We start from the raw sequence: 19,027 nt of genomic DNA, 5'->3' as shown, positions 1-19,027 counted from the left end.
AACTGATGTATATATATCACCGTTATTTTTGTTTTGTTTCAAGGAATGTTGGTATTTGTCTAAAGTTGATACCCTGTATGTTTAGATTTTGCGTGGAGAATAAAGATATAATCAATTTTTTTCAATACCAGATCTTGAAGACGTAGAAGCATCCCTAAGATTTTGTTAATGAAGTGTGAAGTGAAGATATAGATCGAAGGCGGTCGGTCCACCTGCCCCGTCTTATCTCGGCAGAGTTGCCTCTCCGCCATAAAGCCACCATGAACAACTGCGGCCACAGCGCATCATCAACAACACCCCATTTCCCTTGAACCAATTCCCCCACAACAGCCAACATGGATCCATTTTCTGCAGAGGGCGGTAAGCGTTCCATTCCGTCCTACACCTCCGATCAAAGCTAATCAAGCTTCCCCGCAGAGCTCCTCAACATCCACAGCGCCTTCCACTCCGGCCAATACCAGAATGTGATCGACTTCGAGACCTCCGCGCTCTCCCCCGAGAACCAACTCCCCGCCCAAGTCCTCAGACTCCGCGCCCAGATTGCCCTCGGCCAATACGAGGAAAGCCTCGCCGAGCCCTCCATCGAGGAGGACAGCCCTGACCTGTCGGCCGTCAGGGCCCTGGCTCTGCAGTCCGCTGGAAAGACAGACGCTGCCCTGCAGCTCGCACAAGAGCTCGCAGAGAACTACCCCGAAAACAATACCGTGCAGGTTCTTGCTGCTACCGTGCTCCAGGCCCAGGGCCACAGCGAGGAAGCGCTGGCGCTGCTGTCCAAGCACCAGGGTAACCTCGAGGCGTTAGTACCTCCGTCGCAAGCAGACTGCTATATGCTAGGATATATTGATCTGACAATATGTCTATATTAGTGTCTCCCTCATCGTCCAGATCCACCTCCAACAAAACCGAACCGATCTCGCCCTTAAGGAAGTTCAGTCTGCCAAGCGCTGGGCTCAGGATTCGCTACTAGTCAACGTTGCCGAGTCGTGGGTTGGATTGAGAATGGTATGTTGATGAGGAATCTATAATATTCTAGTCAGCGGTCTATGAGTGCTGACTTTTGTGTTTCTACTTTACAGGGCGGCGAGAAGTACCAGTCTGCTTTCTATGTCTACGAGGAGCTCGCCTCCGCACCTGGTACCTCCGCACCGCTATCTATCGTCGGTCAGGCCGTCTCTGAGATCCATCTGGGTCGTCTCCCCGAGGCCGAGGCCGCCCTCACCTCCGCCCTTGAGAAATACCCCACCGACGTGGAATTGATTGCCAATAGCATTGTTTTGAATGTGTTGGCTGGCAAGCAGACTGAAGACCTGGAGTCGTATGTTGTCCCGCCCTGGATCCGTTTAAAGTGCCAGTCCACTCGGTGCTAACTACTATCTCTCGTCTAGCCGGTTACAGCAGGTCCAGCCCGCGCACCCCCTTATCACCGATATCCAGGAGAAGAGCGAGTTCTTCGATACTGCGGCAGCTAAATTCTCTGCTAAGGTTTCATCGTAGAATAATCTGAATGCTGCTCCATATATTTGTTTTGTTTAATCCGAGTCAGGGGAGCCTATCCTGCTTGTGTATGAAAAGACATGACCTCTCATTTTTGAAACTGGTACCATATTTGGATTCCATGTCTCCAATCTATGATTCGGTATGAGAGGAACAAGACCAGTTCCTGTCCATCTACTTTAATAAGTATGTGGTAGGAAATAAATCACAGCCGAGCAGCCAGCCACTGTCGCAACTCCGTTCCAGTCTGAGTCTGCTCCTTGGCCATAGTGTAAAATGGTGCATCATGCGACTCATCTTCCCCAACAACAACAGTAATCTCCTCATACACAGACTTAATCTTCTTCGCAAACTCCTGAATAGGCGAAAGCAAGATCTCATCCCCACCAACAAGAACCAAAATCTTCTCCGTCTTGACATCCCTCCACCACTCAGCCGGTGCATTAAACGGCTCATTCCAATTATCCGCCGGTTTATCCGCCCGGTAAGCAGTAGACCACCGATTCAAAACAGAGGTCGTAACAATATCCTTCCACTGATTCTCCTTCATGGAAGGCCAATCCGTACTAAAGTTAATCCACGGCGCGTATGTAAATGCGCCCGCCAACGATGCCGACAGAGCCAAAGGCTCGATCTCAGCGTGCGGGTGAGACAGGTGCAGCAGTGTCGCAGCAGTGAGGTTCCCACCCGCGGAGTCACCGCCGATAATCACGTTGGCTGGTGAGCGGCCAGTCTCGTTGATGATGTAGCGCAGGGCCTCAACGGCTTGGCGGAGTTGGGTCGGATATGTCGCGTGTGGGGTTAGCGTGTACCGTGGGAAGAACACGGCTAGGTCGTGGCCGGTTGCATTCAAGGCGTTTAGCATCTCCAGCCAGAAATCAAAGTACGCCGCAATGGCGGGCATGGCGAAACCGCCACCTGTTTGTTATTAGTATTTTGGTCTGTGGGTGTAAATTGCTAGGCATTTTTAATGCAGAGATTGGGGACGCACCGTGATAGTATACAATCACGTTCTTGGCACTTTTATTTCCCAGCCAGTGGCCCTCTGCGCCATGAGGCAGGGTGACGGTCTCGGGTTCGAGACCACGCTTCTTCATGACGGTTTCATAGACCACTGAAGTTGGGGGAGTGAGGTACCTGTGCGACAATACATCAATATCTTGTCCATTGTCATTTACGGATTTTTGTAGTTTAGTGTGCAATACTTGGAGGGTGGAATAATTGGAGGGAACACACTGTGTCTGCCGATCTGACCTGCGATCAACCAATTTCCGAATCAAACCTGATAGAACATGGTGATCATAGCGTTTGGGGCTGGCTTTACCCCGGAAAACACCAGTAATGGCAGAATATACCATGCTGGCGAACACCGACAGGTGCAGGAATGGGATATCTGCCTTTTCCCAGAAGCCAAGCTCGGGGACATCGTGTTTAGCCATGATTTCTGAGATTGAGTGAAGTGCACTAAAGAGGAGAAGATGAGGGCTGAGTGTCGACTTTATAGTTCCCCCGCTTCTTTGCAGTCCTCCTGTGGGGCATGCAGGAGCAGCACCCGGCGATGATTGGTTTTGCACCGATCTGCATCGTGATATCTCCAGGGGTACAGATTTAGCGCCGAGTTCGGCGCTTCAATGGCGTTTTAAGGGGATCTTGACTTGATTTATAATCGGATTTGGGATTGAACTTACTGTATAGGAAAGGTTATGGGGAAAACTATGTAGGAATTAAGCAAACCAAAAACACGGAGGTTGGGAACCATACCTAGTAAGAAAGCAGAGGTAATTCGGACGAATGGAGAAGATATCTATTATGAGAACAGGCTAATAAATTGGAGATACGCACCTGTGCTACTTCCTTCGAAAAATGTAAAGATACCAAGATGCTCTACGTGGAGGTCTGCTTATATATGAGAAGGAAGCACAGCCTACTTACCTCTAATTCATGTATCAGGCTGAGCAGCTGATCTTGTTTGGCCAAACCCTATGTTTAGGGATAGAGTCGCACCCACCTACTAATCACAACGCACAACGTAGGAGGAATGGGAAAGGCGGAAGCACAGTGTCCCAGGACTCACTCACTGCCATAGAAAATGTGAAGCGTAGCGACTGGTGATACATGTCTGGTCTTAGTAGGAGGGACTGTGAGGCTATGGACAAATTTAGCAAGCGGATTGGACTTGAAAACAGGCAGAAACATCTCATGGCTTGAAAAGTGCAGCTTCATGCTTCAAACTCTGCCGTTCTTTGGGCCTGCATCACTGCCACACGTCGTTATGCCGCCTAGAGATTATATTAGATGTGCTGGCCACAAGAACGCCTTGCGGGATTCAAATTCTATCACTTAATGCGGGTTGATATGCTTAGTGTAAGCATTGTGATGAGTTGAGAAGGTGTGAACATCCCGGGCCCTGTCCTAATACGTGCTTAAATGACCCTGATATCGCGATTCTGTTATTGGATTCTTTCATAGTTTTGTTATTTAATTATTTCGCACAATAGTATCATCCATATCACCCATGCGGACGTCAAAGGTTTGCGCCGATGCTAGGACGAGGTGTTTCATCTTGACGCCACAGATTAGAATATGACAACTTAGTTACCATTGACCTAGTTTCCCTCACCGGTCGCAGTCAATTCACAGAATGCCTTATAGGTCGTGAAGACATCATCATCACCCTCACCACTGCCGGTGTTCTCAATCACACATTCAGCAGTAGCGCCCACGAAGAAAACATAGCCCTCCTTGACCTCCTCAGTCTTATTACCGACAGTAATCTTGCCCTTGCCACGTGTGCAAATCAGGATACTGGGGCCATCAATGGGGTCGAAAGTGGCCTTGGCACCAGTCCGGTTTAAGTCGGTCTTGATAACGCTGAACTCGTCGATAGGAGGGTCGTAGAGCATCGCGGACGAGGCACTAGAGTAAGCAGTGGCGTTCAGGACGACATATGGGTAGTCGGTTGCCTGGAGCTTCTGCTCCTCAATTGGTGCGTAGGAGTAAGTCAGCATCTGGGTGAGGGTGTTGACATCCTTGAATTTCGGGGTGAAACCCGCTCGCACCACGTTGTCGGAGGACGCCATGCACTCGATGATATCACCGGAGATGTACGCGTGGATGTCATCTGCCTTCAGGAACATGGCCTCACCAGGCTCCATCTTGACAAAGTTGAGGAAGAAGAAGATGAAAAGACCGATGTCGTTAGGGAACTGTCCGTTCAGACGCTTGGCAAGCGCAGCCAGCTCGGCGGGGTTGGTAGGGTTGGTCTCGACCTCACCTGACACGGTTGCAAAGCTGTTGGGGTTGTTGTCTGCGGCCGAGATAAGGTCCTTACAGGCGGTCTCTATCTTCTCGGATGACGACTCCATCAACGTGGTGAAAAGGGAGCGTAGCGCTTCCTTGTTCTTTTGGATGACAGCAGGGTCAACTGAGTTCTCGTTGCCTTTGACAAGCTGCTCGAACTCACTCGCAGCCTGGTTGCCAACAAGGGTGCGCAGAGGCTCTACGGCCTTGAGGAAATGAGTGATCTCCGCGAGCGGACGGAAGCCACACAAACCCTCGAACGGAGTGATGGCAATAGTCATCTCGGGCTTGTGGTTGTCATCTTATGATTTGTTAGTAACATTTTCGGGTGTTTTCTTATTACTGTGATCCCAAGTAACACTCACCGGGATAGTTCTTTGGGTCCCGGGCATGGAGCTGCTCGGCGAGCTTCTTGTTTGGATGGGCCTGGATGCTGAGCGCTTTACGGATGGAAAGGACCTTGAACAGGAACGGAAGTTTACCTCCAAACCGTTCACTGATCTCCGTCGACAGCAGGGCCTGATTATCCTGGACCATGTCGAGGAGGGTACGCTGAGTCTCGACATCTTTAGAGGGAAGAGACGGATGTGTGCCCATCCAGAGCTATGAATGTTGAGCTCATCATGTTCAATATTAGACTTGAGGTCTCACTTACTTCGGCATAGGGTTTCTCGGCTTCAATTGCAAAATCCGGGCCGGATGTTGTGGCCGCATACCTGGCCGCAGCCGATTCTTGGCCGACCTTGCCTACGGGATATTAGCGCGGGGCATAGAATATTGTCGTACTAACTTACCCCAGTCGTAGCTATTGACGCCTAAGGTAAAAGATATCAGCCATGTTGCTTATAGAGTACCTCCAAAACCTACCGCATTGCAGCCGAAGTAGTGGTACCTGCATCTTGAAATGGATGTTTTGGAGGAAGAAAAAGTGGAGGGGCAATCAGTTCCAGGATATTAGAAATACCCCGCCAAGACTTCGGTGAGTGATGCTGGGCAGGGTATATTGTCTTTATAGTACTATGACGCACTTTTGAGACCTCTAATAGTTAAAGGTTTGATCCCGTGGCATTTCGAGATATTCCCGGCTTTTGTTTCTGGATTGTACTCCGTACGGAGCATCCCAATCGGTCATTTACTTCCGCAACCATCTTACAAATTTGTATGTTGTATAACCAGATTACATAGCCGCATTAAGACATGATAATTGAACACATGTGAATAAGCTTATGTTTTCCCAGAGGATATCACAAATATAAGACCAAGAACTATCTTGTACCTGATTCCAACTGTGAATCGATGTACCTACGCCATGTCCCAAAGTAGTTTAGCGTGTTAACCCCGACCGCCCAGAGCCCTCTTATCACTGCATCTCCAACACTTTCAAACAAACAACTTGTTGCTCCAAATCTGGTCTCATTACCTAGAGGTTCTGGCCAGTAGTAAGCCGATCCTACTATCCATACCCTTATTTAACCCCTGTTGGTAAACGGGATGTCTCGCAACCGCCCCCGACCCAGAGACAACGGCTTCGGCAATAATGAGGAATTGGAGCTCTGGACCAAGATCTGCCAGGATATTCGAAAATCTAAAGAGAAGTTCGATCAGCAGACTTCATTGTCCTTGCAGATTAAAGGTCTAGTAGACAAAATCGCCCATGATGGTAACCGTGAGTGTTCCCCCGCACTACATCCCTCGGCTCTATACCCGCCACCGCAAAGCTCCAAATTGCGCTTGGCTTCCAATTAATCCGATCAAATTCAAATTAATTATTAATCGCATGTACTAATAATGCGCTTCTAAATAGAACCAACTATGGCTGAACACGATCAACTCGATAGCTGGCTCCGCCTTAGTCAAAAGCTCAGCGAAGATGAGCGTTCGATAATGCAAGACGAGCCATGCGACGTAATCAAAAATTTAGAACTGCTCACAGCATTGCGCAAGGCATCCGAAGCCGAAGCGCCTCCAAATCGGTCAGCGTCGTTCAACAAGTCTCGCAAGAAAAGAAATGAAGTCGAAGGTTCGGTGACCGACTCCCCCAGTGCCTCGGGGGCTGACAAGTCCGCTCGCTCAAAGGGGACCGTCCCACGCAGCGCCAGCGTCTCATCAAGCACGCAAGCCCGCGAAGGGGGCCGTCAGGATAACGTCATGGTCAAGATCGAAGAAGGGTCGTCGGAAGGGACTAAGGGCACGGTTGCAGAGAGGAATGGATTATTGGTAGTTGGGGCTCAGGTTGTGTTCAAACACAACAAGAATAAACAAGGTGTCGAAGGCGAGGGGATCCAGTGCATAATCAAGGCTGTTAATGGCGAAGGACCAAAGAAGCGGTAAGTTACGTTGAGTCGTTTCCGTTTCGTCTCGATTTACATTGACTGACGCGTCATGTCTGGTTAAGATATGATGTGCAGGACCCCGAGCCGAATGAGAATGGTGAGCAGGGGGCGGTTTACAAGACAACCGCTGCCTCTCTCATACCCATTCCTCAGCTCAGCACCCACTTGGCTGCGTACCCAGCTGGCAAGCAGGTCCTCGCACGATACCCGGACACTACCACATTCTATCGTGCGGAGGTTATGGGCGCACGGAAGGATGTCTATCGCCTCAAGTTTGAGGGTGAAGAAGACGATAAAGAGATGGAGGTCGACCGGCGATTTGTGCTGGATATTCTGGGCAAGTAATCTCAAGCTGTTTCTACGATCTGATGTGATGATGATACCATTTAAGCGCGGCGCTATCTGGAGTTCGAAGGCCTACCATGGATATGGGGTGCTTTCATCTTGACTAGATACTTTCCAAGGTTAGCTAGAAAGACCAAATTCTTTTTTTGACATGAGGATAATTCAACTTTTACATTTGACACCACATAGCTAAGACTGGGACGCTAGCAACAAGCCATAGCTCCAATATATGTTGATAACCGTATTTGCTGAATAGATATTTTATATGGATCCATTGTTGCATCTTAAACGAGTTACTCTAGCCTTCGAAGTAGCGTCGAGGGGTTGCACATAGTAGATGTCTACAATATAAGAGGCTTTTGTATACCACTTCGCGAAGCTTATATATCAAGAGCTAATCTAACTCCCACTCCCATCATGCCGCAGAATCTCGACTCCGATACTGTGACCCTGAACGGCGATGCAATAGAGCTCCTGTACTGGGGTGATGCCGATGGCCTCCTCACTGCAGAGCCGAGGTTACCGGAGTTTGATGGCACATACTACCTTCTATTCTCGACGAACATGTCTAACTAAAACGGACAAGTATGACCTAAAATATGGCTTCCATACATTTGCAATGACTACGGCGTTAATCATGGATGTGCCTCTGTGTCACTTGAACACTGGTTGCGTGATCGATTGCCGTGATTGTTTACTTTTTTCCTTCCCCGATGTCGGCTCCCATGTTGTTAGATTGATATAACTATGCAATTTGAGAACGATATGCAATTCTTGTGTGACTTCGGGCCAGAACAAGTCAAGATTTTCATGCAATGGTGTAATTGTAGATCAAATAAGGCTGATCCTTCGAACCTATAAAATCCTGAGTGGTAAAACAGTTCTGTTGGTGAACCAGAGAATGTGCTAGAGTAAGCAGTGACATAGAGATGAGTCAGCCTCCTTCTCCTCATGCCGAGGGAGCATAGCCGGACCATAGTCTACTTCGCAATTAAAACTTTCCATTGAACAGATTTTGTTTTGTATTTTCGTCAGATGCATCTACGCCATACATTCCCTACCCCTGCACACTAGAGCTTTTACAGCGAGCCTCACGCGCCACACCTTCCGACTACCCCGCCTCTCCGCCGTCGCAATGACCGACCTACCAGCCCACGCCTCACCAAAGCTCACCCCGCATTCCCTCCCGAGATCAGATGAACAATTGGATGATTCGGGTCAGGGGAGCATCGCAGCAGGCGAACAGACTCCGGCCCTACCGGGCTCATTGCTGTCGCCCGCATTCACCCCACCTGCGACCCCCGGTGGCACATTGAACTTGGATTTACACCCCACCGCGGTCCTTCACGCAAACCAAGCAGCAGATATCCACAATAAGAACCAGGAGGCTAAAGGCCCCAAGTTACTCCCGCAGCTCCCAGCAGTGGAATGTATCGTGCGAGCGCGAATCCCGACAACCAACGGAGCGGAAATGTTCTTACACCTATACCACAATGATTTGGACGGAAAGGAGCATTTGGCCATTGTATTTGGAAACAACATTCGCAGCCGGAGCTTGGACAGCGTCCGGCCCGGGGAGACCGAGATGGACCGAATGATCCGCGGCGCGTATGTTGGGAAATTGCACCCGGGTCGAGTCAGCAGCCGGTATGATGACGATTTGGCTGGGTCAGCCTCGACACCACAGCAGGTCGAGCCTCCGCTGGTGCGAATTCACTCGGAGTGTTATACTGGAGAAACAGCGTGGTCGGCGCGGTGCGATTGCGGCGAGCAGCTGGATGAGGCGGCGCGTTTGATGTCTTTCCCCGTTGAGGGTCTTTCCTCTGATGCGCCCCCAGAGGTCCAGTCCTTGTCATCACATTCGACAGGCGGTGTGATTGTTTACCTGCGTCAGGAGGGTCGTGGGATCGGTCTTGGTGAGAAGTTGAAGGCATACAATCTCCAGGATCTTGGGTCGGACACTGTTGAGGCAAACCTTTTACTCCGCCATCCGGCTGATGCTCGAAGCTATGGACTGGCTACAGCCATCCTGAAAGACCTTGGTTGTGGTGTGGATGCAATTCCAGAAGGAATTCGTCTACTTACCAATAACCCCGATAAAGTCCGGGCTATTGAGGGGCCCAACCGGGAAGTTCTCGTAAAAGAGCGGGTGCCAATGATCCCATTGGCATGGCGGACAGGTGGCCAGAGAGGAATTAAGAGCTCTGAAATTGAAGGCTATCTACAGACTAAGGTATGTCTACAAACTATTTGCTCGGTCTGGGATTGATACTAATACGGCTGTGATAGATCTCGAAAATGGGCCATATGATCCAATAATGCTTATAGCTTATCACTTTGAACTTTTGTCACTATCATTCCCCTTCTTGTCTGGCTTCTGCTTGCATTGGAACTTATAAAAGCCTTTGTATATGATCGACACGACCGAATCTTTTTCTTTGTGCATAGTCTTGATCCTTCTCCAAGGTTATATACGGCGCTGATAATTCTGTATATTCTTTTTTTTTTTTGTTCACAGGTGCTTTACTCCAGATTTATCCATCAGCTTCTAGAAATAGAGGGGTTTTCTCCCTAGATATATGGTTTTTAGATCAAAATATACATAGTAGGTTCCCCAATTGAATCTGATACAATAATATTACCCAGCATGAAACTTTAATCATTTCACATTCTTGACCCACATAGCCCCCATACATCTTACTCCAGAACTCTTCTCAACTTCCATTCCTCATTTCCACTGAATGGCTAATCTGAACTAGCGCGTGTGCAAGGCCATGGCCCGCGCTTCAAACACCAATGAGCATGTGGCGCCTTCGCCTGACTTGCCCGACTTGTCTGAACGACAGCCTAACCCCCTCGGCAGACCCGAGGACTCCCTTCCTTTCCGTGCGGCTTCGATAGACGTGGAGAGGACCTTGGATAATGGCACAACATCAGGACGCAAGCGAAAGCTGAATAGCATGTCATCAAGAGGCGTCGCCAATCTCACCCCAGATCAGTTGGCAAAAAAGCGGGCCAACGACCGCCAAGCGCAGCGCGCAATTCGTGAAAGGACGAAGGGGCACATAGAAGCTCTAGAGCAACAGGTCCGGGACCTCTCATCACAGAAACCCTACCTCGATCTCCAAGCAGCTCTCCAAGAGAATGATACGATTCGGTCGGAGAACGCAGAGCTCCGCCAAGGGCTTAAGGCGGCAATGGACATTCTCCAACCATTGATAGCCAAGCCAGAACTACCAGGTTAGTTATGCATCCCAATAAAATCAAAGTCTCAAGCTGATAAAGAAAGGTCCATCTCTGGCTATACCCAATCTCGTCCCGCCTCCTTCGCATGCATCCCCACTACCCGATACCGATCACCTCACCCCCAATAGTCAGCCACTTCTTCCAGGCGATAAATCATATGCCGAGTCTATTGCCAGCCTTGATACGCCTTCCCCGACACATTCTGCACCTACTCTTGGGAGTCGCCGCAATAGTACCAATGGTCCTTCACCGGCCTCTCTTCGTGTCGCATTGGACTCGCAACGCCATAATATCACCCACGGCCTGAACCTTGGCTCCGAGGAGCGTCTGGGGTTTAATTTCCTTCTGGATGCCTCGCATACTGTCCCTAAAGTCGACCGGCTACATCGCAGCAGCTCAGAAAACCTCCGCTGTCCTCCCCCGAATCCTCCTTCACCAATATACCCACATCCCTTGACTACTACCTCTGAAGGTGGGCCACCTGCATTCGCCGCTCCGATACAAAACGTAGCAGCGACATGTCCTTTGGATAATATTCTTCTAGAATTTCTTCAAAGCCGGCAACGCGAGGCTGCTCAAGGCATCCCTAGACAAAAGTTAGCCGGGCCACCGTACCCAAGTGTCTCCTCATTGCTGAACCCGGAGAGAAGTGTCTACTCCCATCCAGTCTCAAAGGTTTTCACAGATATTCTGCGTGCCTTTCCAGATATTTACTCTTTGCCAGAGCAAGTTGCTGTGCTCTACACCATGTTCCTCCTCATGCGCTGGCAGATTTACCCTACGCAAGAGAACTATGAGCGACTCCCAGAGTGGTTGACCCCGCGCCCAACACAAATTCTCCATCCACACCCTGCTTGGATGGATTACGTTCCCTGGCCTGGAATGCGTGATAGGATCATCACAAATTATCAAAACTACCCATTTGATAATTGGACGATCCCATTTACACGTGGCTTGAGTGTCAATTGGCCGTACGAGGATACAGACTGTCTATTGTCAGCCGGCGACTCGGAGGAGCTCGTCATCAATCCCGTCTTTGAGCGGCATATGAGGAATTTGTCTAATTGGTCCCTGGGGCTCAGCTTTGCGGAGACTTATCCATCTTTGGCAAACGCGGCACGAATCAAGCCGAAAGCACCGCCCAACACCTCATATGGAGTAGACTCACCAAGAGACTACAAACCCATTTAAGTGGGCTGCATTCAACCCATGTCCTACCTCTGCCAAGTTGATCTTGGTTCGTATGTTTCACATTCCGCGACCCATTTTGGCGAAAGGAAATCCTCGCTTTTAGGAAGTCAAATTGTTTATTTTTTTGGGTGTATCCTTTTTCTTAAGTCTCAATACAAGGCAAGGCAGAAGCATAGTGCGAGAAGGGCCACGGGTCACATGCTCATAAATGCCGTTTCTTAAGTCTCAATACAAGGCAAGGCAGAAGCATAGTGCGAGAAGGGCCACGGGTCACATGCTCATAAATGCCGCCAATGATATTTGGATTGATCATTTCGGTCTAGATGTTTAGACAAATAAATATCTCCATATCAATAATCACTCTGTGTCTTATGAGACACATTACTCTCTCCTGCTCTTCTCATTCCAAAACTCCAGACCAGCCTTCTGGCGCAATGTCCCGTACATCGCACTGCTGTCCAAACACTCTCCGCCATATTCTCTCGCGGCCTCCATGTTAGCCCGGGCGATTTCAAGGCCAGGAAGCTCAACACCGTGCTCCTGGGCCATCGACATGGCATGTCTGGCATCCTTAATAGCGAGGGAAACCCCAAAGCCGGGACGGGAGTCCAGGGACGGCGCATAAGCCCCCGTAGTCAACCTGGGGGAAAAACAAATAAGTATGAAGAGCCGTAATGCCAGCACCGAGACAACATTATAGCTCACCTTTTAGAATACCCTCCAGCAACAGGACCAAAAGCTTCACCAATGAGCTCCTCCATAGCACCAGTTCCCAGCCCAGTCTTCTCAGCAAATACCTGAGCCTCACCAACAGCCTCCATCATATAAACAGTAACAATGTTACCCGCGATTTTCAGAAGCGAGGCCTTTGTAGCATCCTCGCCACAATCAATCACACGTCGGCCCATCACATCCTGGATCAGCGGTTTAACGGCCTCAGTGGCACTCTTAGGACCGCCAATCGCGAAAACGAGCTTGCCATCCACAGCAATTGGGTTCCCGCCGAAGACCGGCGCTGCCACGTACGATGCATCCTTGCTTTTTAGCTGCGATACAGCCGCTCTGACGGTCTCGGGATGCACTGTTGAGCAGTCGACGAAGATCTTGTCCTTTAGAGACTGGCTTGAGCCCATGGCAGTCGATAGCAGGCTTTGGAGCACCGAGTCATTCGAGACCTGCAACAGGCTTAGAGCTACGTTGCTATTTTTGCCGATGGAATCGACTTACTATGGTGAAAATGATTCCACATTGAGACACCAGCTTCTCGAAATTGTGCTCTGGGACTGCTCCCAACGCTTGCAATGGTGCTCCGCGCTGCATTGTGCGATTCGAAAAGATTAGGCTCTTTCTAGCTAGATGGCGCTGCAGATTAGAGGCCATTGCCAGGCCCATGGACCCCAGTCCATACTGTTTGCTTAGTTAGTGTTTGTGTTCAGGACTGTCATGCTCTAGGGGTTACTTACCCAACCGATTTGTGGCATTGCTACTCGCTGTTTTCTCTGGGTTTGGATTCGAATGAGCGATGGTAATATCTATAGACAAGAGCTCATCAGTTCAAAAGAAATTCAGCGATGCGATAGGGATGGTGGAGCGCGTGTTTCCCGACCTCGGGATATCGGAGTCGGCCGACAGGAAGGTCTTCAAAGCTAATAGTTTCTATAGGTTAAAATTAGCCCTGTAGAGATTGGACTTTATTATTGTGGACATATAATTCTTCTCCTTACTCCGATTCTATACTTGGTGTAACTTTTTAGTGAAGTCCACGTGTACACCCCTTAATGTGAGGCGTTCATGTAGTATACTATAACCATGCGCATATATCATTGATTTCAGCGTTAAGCGAGTGCTCTGTCAATAGTCCAAAAGCTATATTTACACACAATTCCATATCCTCTGAGCTTGCTTGGTTCAAGAATGTGATGATGCGGTCACATACCGTCATGGCTGCGGCTCGCGCTCAACTGTGGGGGTGAATATCAGGTACGGTACGGTCACGTAAGTTATGATGCTCCGTCCGTCGTGGGCTCGACTTCAAACATCCCCAACACCTCCGCTCTCCCCTGAACCCTCCTAGTTCCGCTTATCTTGGGAGTTTCTAAATAGAATCCCAGTCTCGGACGGTACCCTTACTCCCAACCGCCAAATCCCCAATTACTCCAAGATGGCGGAAATGCCCATTGGTACACCGATTCCCCCAGGCTACCGTGTCCCAGCTCCAAGCTAACAAGCTACTCCGCAGTCCTCGATGGAGGAACCGGCTTTCTCAAGGTCGGCTATGCCGCCCAGGTATGTCGCACAGCCAGTAAAATCTGTCTATACTTTTCTCTAATTCAAATTCCTTGCCAGAACTTCCCAGAGCACCAGTTTCCCTCGATAGTGGGGCGGCCCATCTTGCGAACGGAGGAGCAGGGCGGCGACATCGTCGTCAAGGATATCATGTGCGGTGATGAAGCCGCCGCTGCACGATCAATGCTCCAGATCAGTTATCCTGTATGTATATGTCGGGGTTCGCCTCGCCTGCTCTACCCCGCCCTCTCCGCAAACCAGGCAAGTGTCTTGTCAATGCCTAACCTGTGCTGCTTTAGATGGAGAATGGAATTGTCAAGAAATGGGACGACATGCAACGTCTATGGAACTACACCTTTTACGAGAAGATGAAGATCGACCCCACAGATCGCAAGATTCTCCTCACGGAGCCGCCGATGAACCCGCTTAAGAACCGCGAGCAGATGGCCGAGGTGATGCTAGAAGGATACGGGTTTGGCGGCGTCTATGTGGCGATCCAGGCGGTGCTGGCACTGTATGCCCAGGGTATGTGATACAAGTCCAGGGCGTGCGTTCGGGATGAATGCTGATGTCATGTTATAGGTCTGAGCAGCGGCGTGGTTGTGGATTCCGGTGACGGTGTGACACACATTATCCCCGTGTACGAGTCGACCGTACTCAATCACCACATTAAGCGCCTGGATGTCGCCGGCCGCGACGTCACTCGCAACCTGATTGCCCTCCTTCTGCGCCGCGGCTATGCGCTGAACCGAACCGCCGACTTCGAAACCGTGCGCCAGATCAAGGAAAAGCTTGCTTACGTTTCCTACGACCTCGAGTTGGACAAAAAGCTTTCCGAAGACACCACCGTCCTCGTCGAGTCCTACACCCTGCCCGATGGCCGTGTCATTCGCGTCGGCAGTGAGCGATTCGAAGCCCCCGAGTGCCTTTTCCAACCCCACTTGGTTGACGTTGACCAGCCCGGTATGGCTGAAATGCTCTTCAATTGTATCCAGGGTGCCGATGTCGATGTTCGCTCCAGTCTATACAAGGCCATCGTGCTCAGCGGTGGTAGCAGCATGTACCCCGGTTTGCCCTCTCGTTTGGAGAAGGAGTTGAAGCAGCTCTGGCTCACCCGGGTATTGGGCGGCGACCCAGAGCGCCTGAACGTACGTCGAAGAAACCTGGTCAAACAATATCAATGCAACTTGGCTAATGATTTTCCAGAAATTCAAGGTTCGCATCGAAGATCCCCCCCGCCGGAGACACATGGTCTTCCTGGGTGGTGCTGTGCTTGCCAACTTGGTTAGTCTCGCTTTTCATTCCCATTTGACTCCAGCTCTTACTAAACCATTTTCCTCAGATCGCCGACAAGGACGACATGTGGGTAAGCAAGCAGGAGTGGCAGGAACAGGGTGCACGCGCCCTGGACAAGCTCGGCCCGCGATAAACGGATTGTATTTAGGCGGTTCTTGGTCTGCTCCTTTTTTCTCTGATTTCTTGCTTCGCATTGTTTGCAAGCCATGTTGCCTGGGTCTCTTTTTTCCTATCTTTCCTTCCCCCCATCATTGTCGATACACTCCAGTCCATCTTGTAGTTTTCCCTGTGTCTTCGCCTGCTTCCTACATTGTGCCTAGACTGGTCTGGCGCGGGTGGATTCGGGGCGTTCGTGACAGAAAAGAACGAAATATTTCTATCGGCTTTTCGGTATATGCCAGTTTCGTAGGATATGTACGTATGAGCTACATGTGTGTGGTTAAACTCATCATCATGATTGTACATATACAATCTATCGTCAACATCAGTATGCCGAGAAACAAAGGATACCCAATAATGCATCTCTCCTCTCTCTTCGCCATCGAAAAAGGAGCACCGACATCCCTGGGCAGGAACGTATGTATGAACTCAAGAAATCCGAAAATGGAAAATGCAGCACGCAAAACGCAACGAAACAAATGAGCAGTATCACAGAAGGAATTATGCGAAGGGTTCAAAAATGGAGAAAAAGAGAGACGAGCCAGCAGACAATCTCCAAACTAGTTCTCAACAGCCCCCGGTGAAACAGCCAAAATAACCGCAAGAGTAGCAATAATCAGTGAAGCAGCTATAAGCCCCGTAAGCGCAACACTACCCCGACTAGCCGGGAACTTCCCCCGAATAATCCAATACTGGCTCTGGAAGTAGCGGTGGAAGCCGATAGCAAGGATAATGATCGAGACGCCGATGAAAGTCGAGCCGAGTGGTTTACCCACACTACGAAGACGAGAGGAAGCAGAGGAGGCGTGGAATGCAGCTGAATCGTAGGCAGCCAAGGCGAGGTCAGGTGGGAGGATGCCCGGGTGTGGGCCGGATTCTGGGTCGAAGAAGTTGGCGTGTGTGCTTGTGGAGGCGCTGTTCAGACGGAAGAGTTGCGTTACTGCGATTCCGATTGAGGCGAACGCTAGGGAGGTGCGCATCCAGGCTAGGAAAGTTCGTTCTGTAGGAAATGAAGTGTGTTAGGGGGTCTATGCGGAATTTCAAGGTAGGCTGCGCATATCGTACCCAAGGCAAGGTGGTCGCGGGCAACACTGCCTTTGTTCTCTAGCTCGAGGCTGCCGTATCGATCTGCGAGTCGACTATACCAGGACTGGTGGGGCTCGGAAGTCGACACAGGTTTCGCTGGTTGATTGACATTTCCAGAGGTTGCATTATTTAGGCCGAAGTCTTTGAGCTGAGAGGCGGGTGCTCCCTCTGTGGACTGATAGTTGCGCCCCGCGGGACCAGCTCCGTTGATTGGTGTTGACTCGGTGGATTGGTATGAGCTCTGAACTGGGTTCTGGCTACGTGCATGGATTCGGGATGAGGAGCTTGAGTGGGACCGGGTGCTGCCGAGGGACGATGACAGGCCTGAATCTGTGGGCGAGCGTGATGATGAGTGGTTGTTGTTTGATCCTCCGGAGTTGCTGGGACCTGTCGGAGGCGGCGCCGATGAGTCGAATGTGTTCATTATGGCGTGCTTGCCCTCCTGATATGTGACTGGAGAATATTGTCCAATCCGAGGGTCGCCCGGGACCAAGTTTATGCAGGTCTGAAGCGCCGGGTCCTTTTATCTTAACAGAGGACGAAAAGAGACAAGATTTTCACGGCGATGGAAAACTATTCAGTAGCTGAGTCTGGTAAGTTGAAGCCTTGCTATCTGCATTTCTTTGACTGTTCCTCCTCTCAGGGTGCTATGGCCATCATGTGGCATATAATGTGACCTCGAGCAAAAGCGTGAAACAAAGTGATGATCCCAGTCACCTGACCAATCCGGGGAAGCGATCACATGCTCCACTCTAACCCACTTGGGCCAAGTGTTGATCCGAACTGTCACTGCAACCTATAAAGCTTGACATGTTGATATGGGCGACTAATGTAGATCTTCTGCTTATAGCCAGAGTTATCTGCTTTAATCTGCACATATAATTTGACAAACTCACACCTCATTGTCTTCCACTTCACCAAATTGCGTCATACTCTATTTAAGGCAGGCGGTCAGTCCTGTTAAGCTCAATATCAACTTATCCGACTTATTTCCTTCCAAAGTTCCCCTCACTTAACCAGCAGAATGGCATCGCAAGAATCTTTACCATCTCCTACGGGGAAGGTAGATCTTTCTAAAAAATTGTCTGCCTTGCGGTCAAATACCCGCAGGTCAAACCCCAATTCCCGAGACTTAACTCCAACAACCCCTCCTCTCCCTTCGCCGCCGGACCTCTCCGCCCACCAGTACCGTCAGCCAATCCGCCGCATCCTATCCCCAAAAGACCATGAACTCTTCCTCTCATCGCCGACCTACAACCTTGTCCTCGCCTTTGTGTTTGGCCTAACTGACTCTGTGCGGGGGCATTCCATCAACGACCTCCAAAAAAAACCTCAATCCGAATCCATCTCCAAGGTCCTCTCAGTCGTCACTCAGATACGCTCCCTCTTAGCCAAAAACCCGCCAATCGACCAGGGTGGATCCCGCTTCGGCAACCCGGCCTTCCGGGCACTGTGCGACGATGTAAGCGCCCAGAGCACATCATGGCACACTAACATTCTCGGGTTGAAAGATGCGGGCGCAACCGAAGAAGCCTCGACATATCTAATCAACTGCCTAGGCTCACGAGAGCGGATTGACTACGGCTCCGGACACGAACTAAACTTCATGATGTGGCTGTTGTGTCTGTATCAGCTTGGTCTTCTCCCCGCTAGCGACTTCCCTGCTGTCGTGGTCAAGGTCTATGTCGAGTATATGCATCTCATGCGGGAGATCCAGTCAGCCTACTACCTTGAGCCTGCTGGATCGCACGGTGTCTGGGGTCTGGATGACTACCATTTCTTACCGTTCTTGTTCGGAGCTAGTCAGCTTGTCGGGCACCCATATATCACTCCCTTGGGTATCCACAATACTGCCACTTTGGATGAAGAGGGTGATAAATATCTCTACCTGGATCAGGTCCGGTGGGTTGATAGTGTCAAGACTGTGAAGGGACTTCGCTGGCATAGCCCTATGCTGGACGATATCTCTGGTTCTAAGAATTGGACCAAGGTTGAGAGCGGCATGAAGAAAATGTTTGTTAAGGAGGTGCTTGGGAAGCTTCCTATTATGCAACATTTCCTGTTCGGAAGTCTTCTGCCTGCTGCTGAAGGCATGACCGATCCGTCGGAGGGGGGTGCTGAGAATGATGGTCATGACCATGCCCACGGCCATGACCATCCTCATGATAGTGCAGACTGGTTCGGCGATTGCTGCGGTATCAAGGTACCCAGTACTGTGGCTGCGGGCGCCGAGATGCGTAAACGTATGGGAGGATCTAATCTGCGCCCAATTCCTTTTGATTAATATCGGC

General features: G+C 50.2%; 9 protein-coding genes across 9 annotated transcripts; 5 read left to right on the top strand and 4 right to left on the bottom strand.

The window, feature by feature from the left end:
- Positions 1–335: 335 nt before the first annotated feature.
- On the top strand, positions 336–1,494 carry PGRI_029770 (putative Coatomer subunit epsilon; the record flags this gene model as incomplete). The annotated part of the gene is made up of 5 exons (XM_040790690.1): positions 336–360; positions 418–796; positions 867–1,002; positions 1,077–1,315; positions 1,386–1,494. The coding sequence occupies 5 exons, from the start codon at positions 336–338 to the stop codon at positions 1,492–1,494; spliced, it is 888 nt and encodes a 295-aa protein (XP_040647643.1).
- A 205-nt stretch (positions 1,495–1,699) lies between these two features.
- PGRI_029760 (putative 6-hexanolactone hydrolase) lies at positions 1,700–2,933 on the bottom strand (the record flags this gene model as incomplete). The annotated part of the gene is made up of 2 exons (XM_040790689.1): positions 1,700–2,412; positions 2,486–2,933. The coding sequence occupies 2 exons, from the start codon at positions 2,931–2,933 to the stop codon at positions 1,700–1,702; spliced, it is 1,161 nt and encodes a 386-aa protein (XP_040647642.1).
- A 1,167-nt stretch (positions 2,934–4,100) lies between these two features.
- Positions 4,101–5,692, bottom strand: pmi1 (mannose-6-phosphate isomerase pmi1; the record flags this gene model as incomplete). The annotated part of the gene is made up of 5 exons (XM_040790688.1): positions 4,101–5,095; positions 5,160–5,397; positions 5,450–5,541; positions 5,589–5,609; positions 5,662–5,692. The coding sequence occupies 5 exons, from the start codon at positions 5,690–5,692 to the stop codon at positions 4,101–4,103; spliced, it is 1,377 nt and encodes a 458-aa protein (XP_040647641.1).
- A 593-nt stretch (positions 5,693–6,285) lies between these two features.
- On the top strand, positions 6,286–7,472 carry PGRI_029740 (SAGA-associated factor 29 family protein; the record flags this gene model as incomplete). Its single annotated transcript, XM_040790687.1, has 3 exons — positions 6,286–6,460; positions 6,599–7,121; positions 7,190–7,472. The coding sequence occupies 3 exons, from the start codon at positions 6,286–6,288 to the stop codon at positions 7,470–7,472; spliced, it is 981 nt and encodes a 326-aa protein (XP_040647640.1).
- Positions 7,473–8,607: 1,135 nt separating this feature from the next.
- On the top strand, positions 8,608–11,909 carry PGRI_029730 (uncharacterized protein; the record flags this gene model as incomplete). Its single annotated transcript, XM_040790686.1, has 3 exons — positions 8,608–9,705; positions 10,232–10,712; positions 10,762–11,909. The coding sequence occupies 3 exons, from the start codon at positions 8,608–8,610 to the stop codon at positions 11,907–11,909; spliced, it is 2,727 nt and encodes a 908-aa protein (XP_040647639.1).
- A 381-nt stretch (positions 11,910–12,290) lies between these two features.
- Positions 12,291–13,390, bottom strand: PGRI_029720 (NAD(P)-dependent oxidoreductase; the record flags this gene model as incomplete). Its single annotated transcript, XM_040790685.1, has 4 exons — positions 12,291–12,549; positions 12,615–13,084; positions 13,137–13,316; positions 13,373–13,390. The coding sequence occupies 4 exons, from the start codon at positions 13,388–13,390 to the stop codon at positions 12,291–12,293; spliced, it is 927 nt and encodes a 308-aa protein (XP_040647638.1).
- Positions 13,391–14,070: 680 nt separating this feature from the next.
- Positions 14,071–15,624, top strand: PGRI_029710 (actin-related protein 2; the record flags this gene model as incomplete). Its single annotated transcript, XM_040790684.1, has 7 exons — positions 14,071–14,089; positions 14,149–14,195; positions 14,256–14,399; positions 14,495–14,720; positions 14,778–15,343; positions 15,402–15,479; positions 15,538–15,624. The coding sequence occupies 7 exons, from the start codon at positions 14,071–14,073 to the stop codon at positions 15,622–15,624; spliced, it is 1,167 nt and encodes a 388-aa protein (XP_040647637.1).
- A 586-nt stretch (positions 15,625–16,210) lies between these two features.
- Positions 16,211–17,160, bottom strand: PGRI_029700 (uncharacterized protein; the record flags this gene model as incomplete). Its single annotated transcript, XM_040790683.1, has 2 exons — positions 16,211–16,650; positions 16,716–17,160. 2 exons carry the CDS (start codon positions 17,158–17,160, stop codon positions 16,211–16,213), a joined length of 885 nt encoding a protein of 294 aa, XP_040647636.1.
- Positions 17,161–17,760: 600 nt separating this feature from the next.
- On the top strand, positions 17,761–19,020 carry PGRI_029690 (serine/threonine-protein phosphatase 2A activator; the record flags this gene model as incomplete). Its single annotated transcript, XM_040790682.1, has 1 exon — positions 17,761–19,020. The coding sequence occupies one exon, from the start codon at positions 17,761–17,763 to the stop codon at positions 19,018–19,020; it is 1,260 nt and encodes a 419-aa protein (XP_040647635.1).
- Between the last annotated feature and the right edge of the window lie 7 nt (positions 19,021–19,027).

This window comes from Penicillium griseofulvum, assembly GCF_001561935.1.
Source record: "Penicillium griseofulvum strain PG3 chromosome Unknown contig_80, whole genome shotgun sequence".
Taxonomy (NCBI): domain Eukaryota; kingdom Fungi; phylum Ascomycota; class Eurotiomycetes; order Eurotiales; family Aspergillaceae; genus Penicillium; species Penicillium griseofulvum.
The sequence above is the reverse complement of the archived record's forward strand: the minus strand, read 5'-3'. Positions and strand labels throughout refer to the sequence as shown.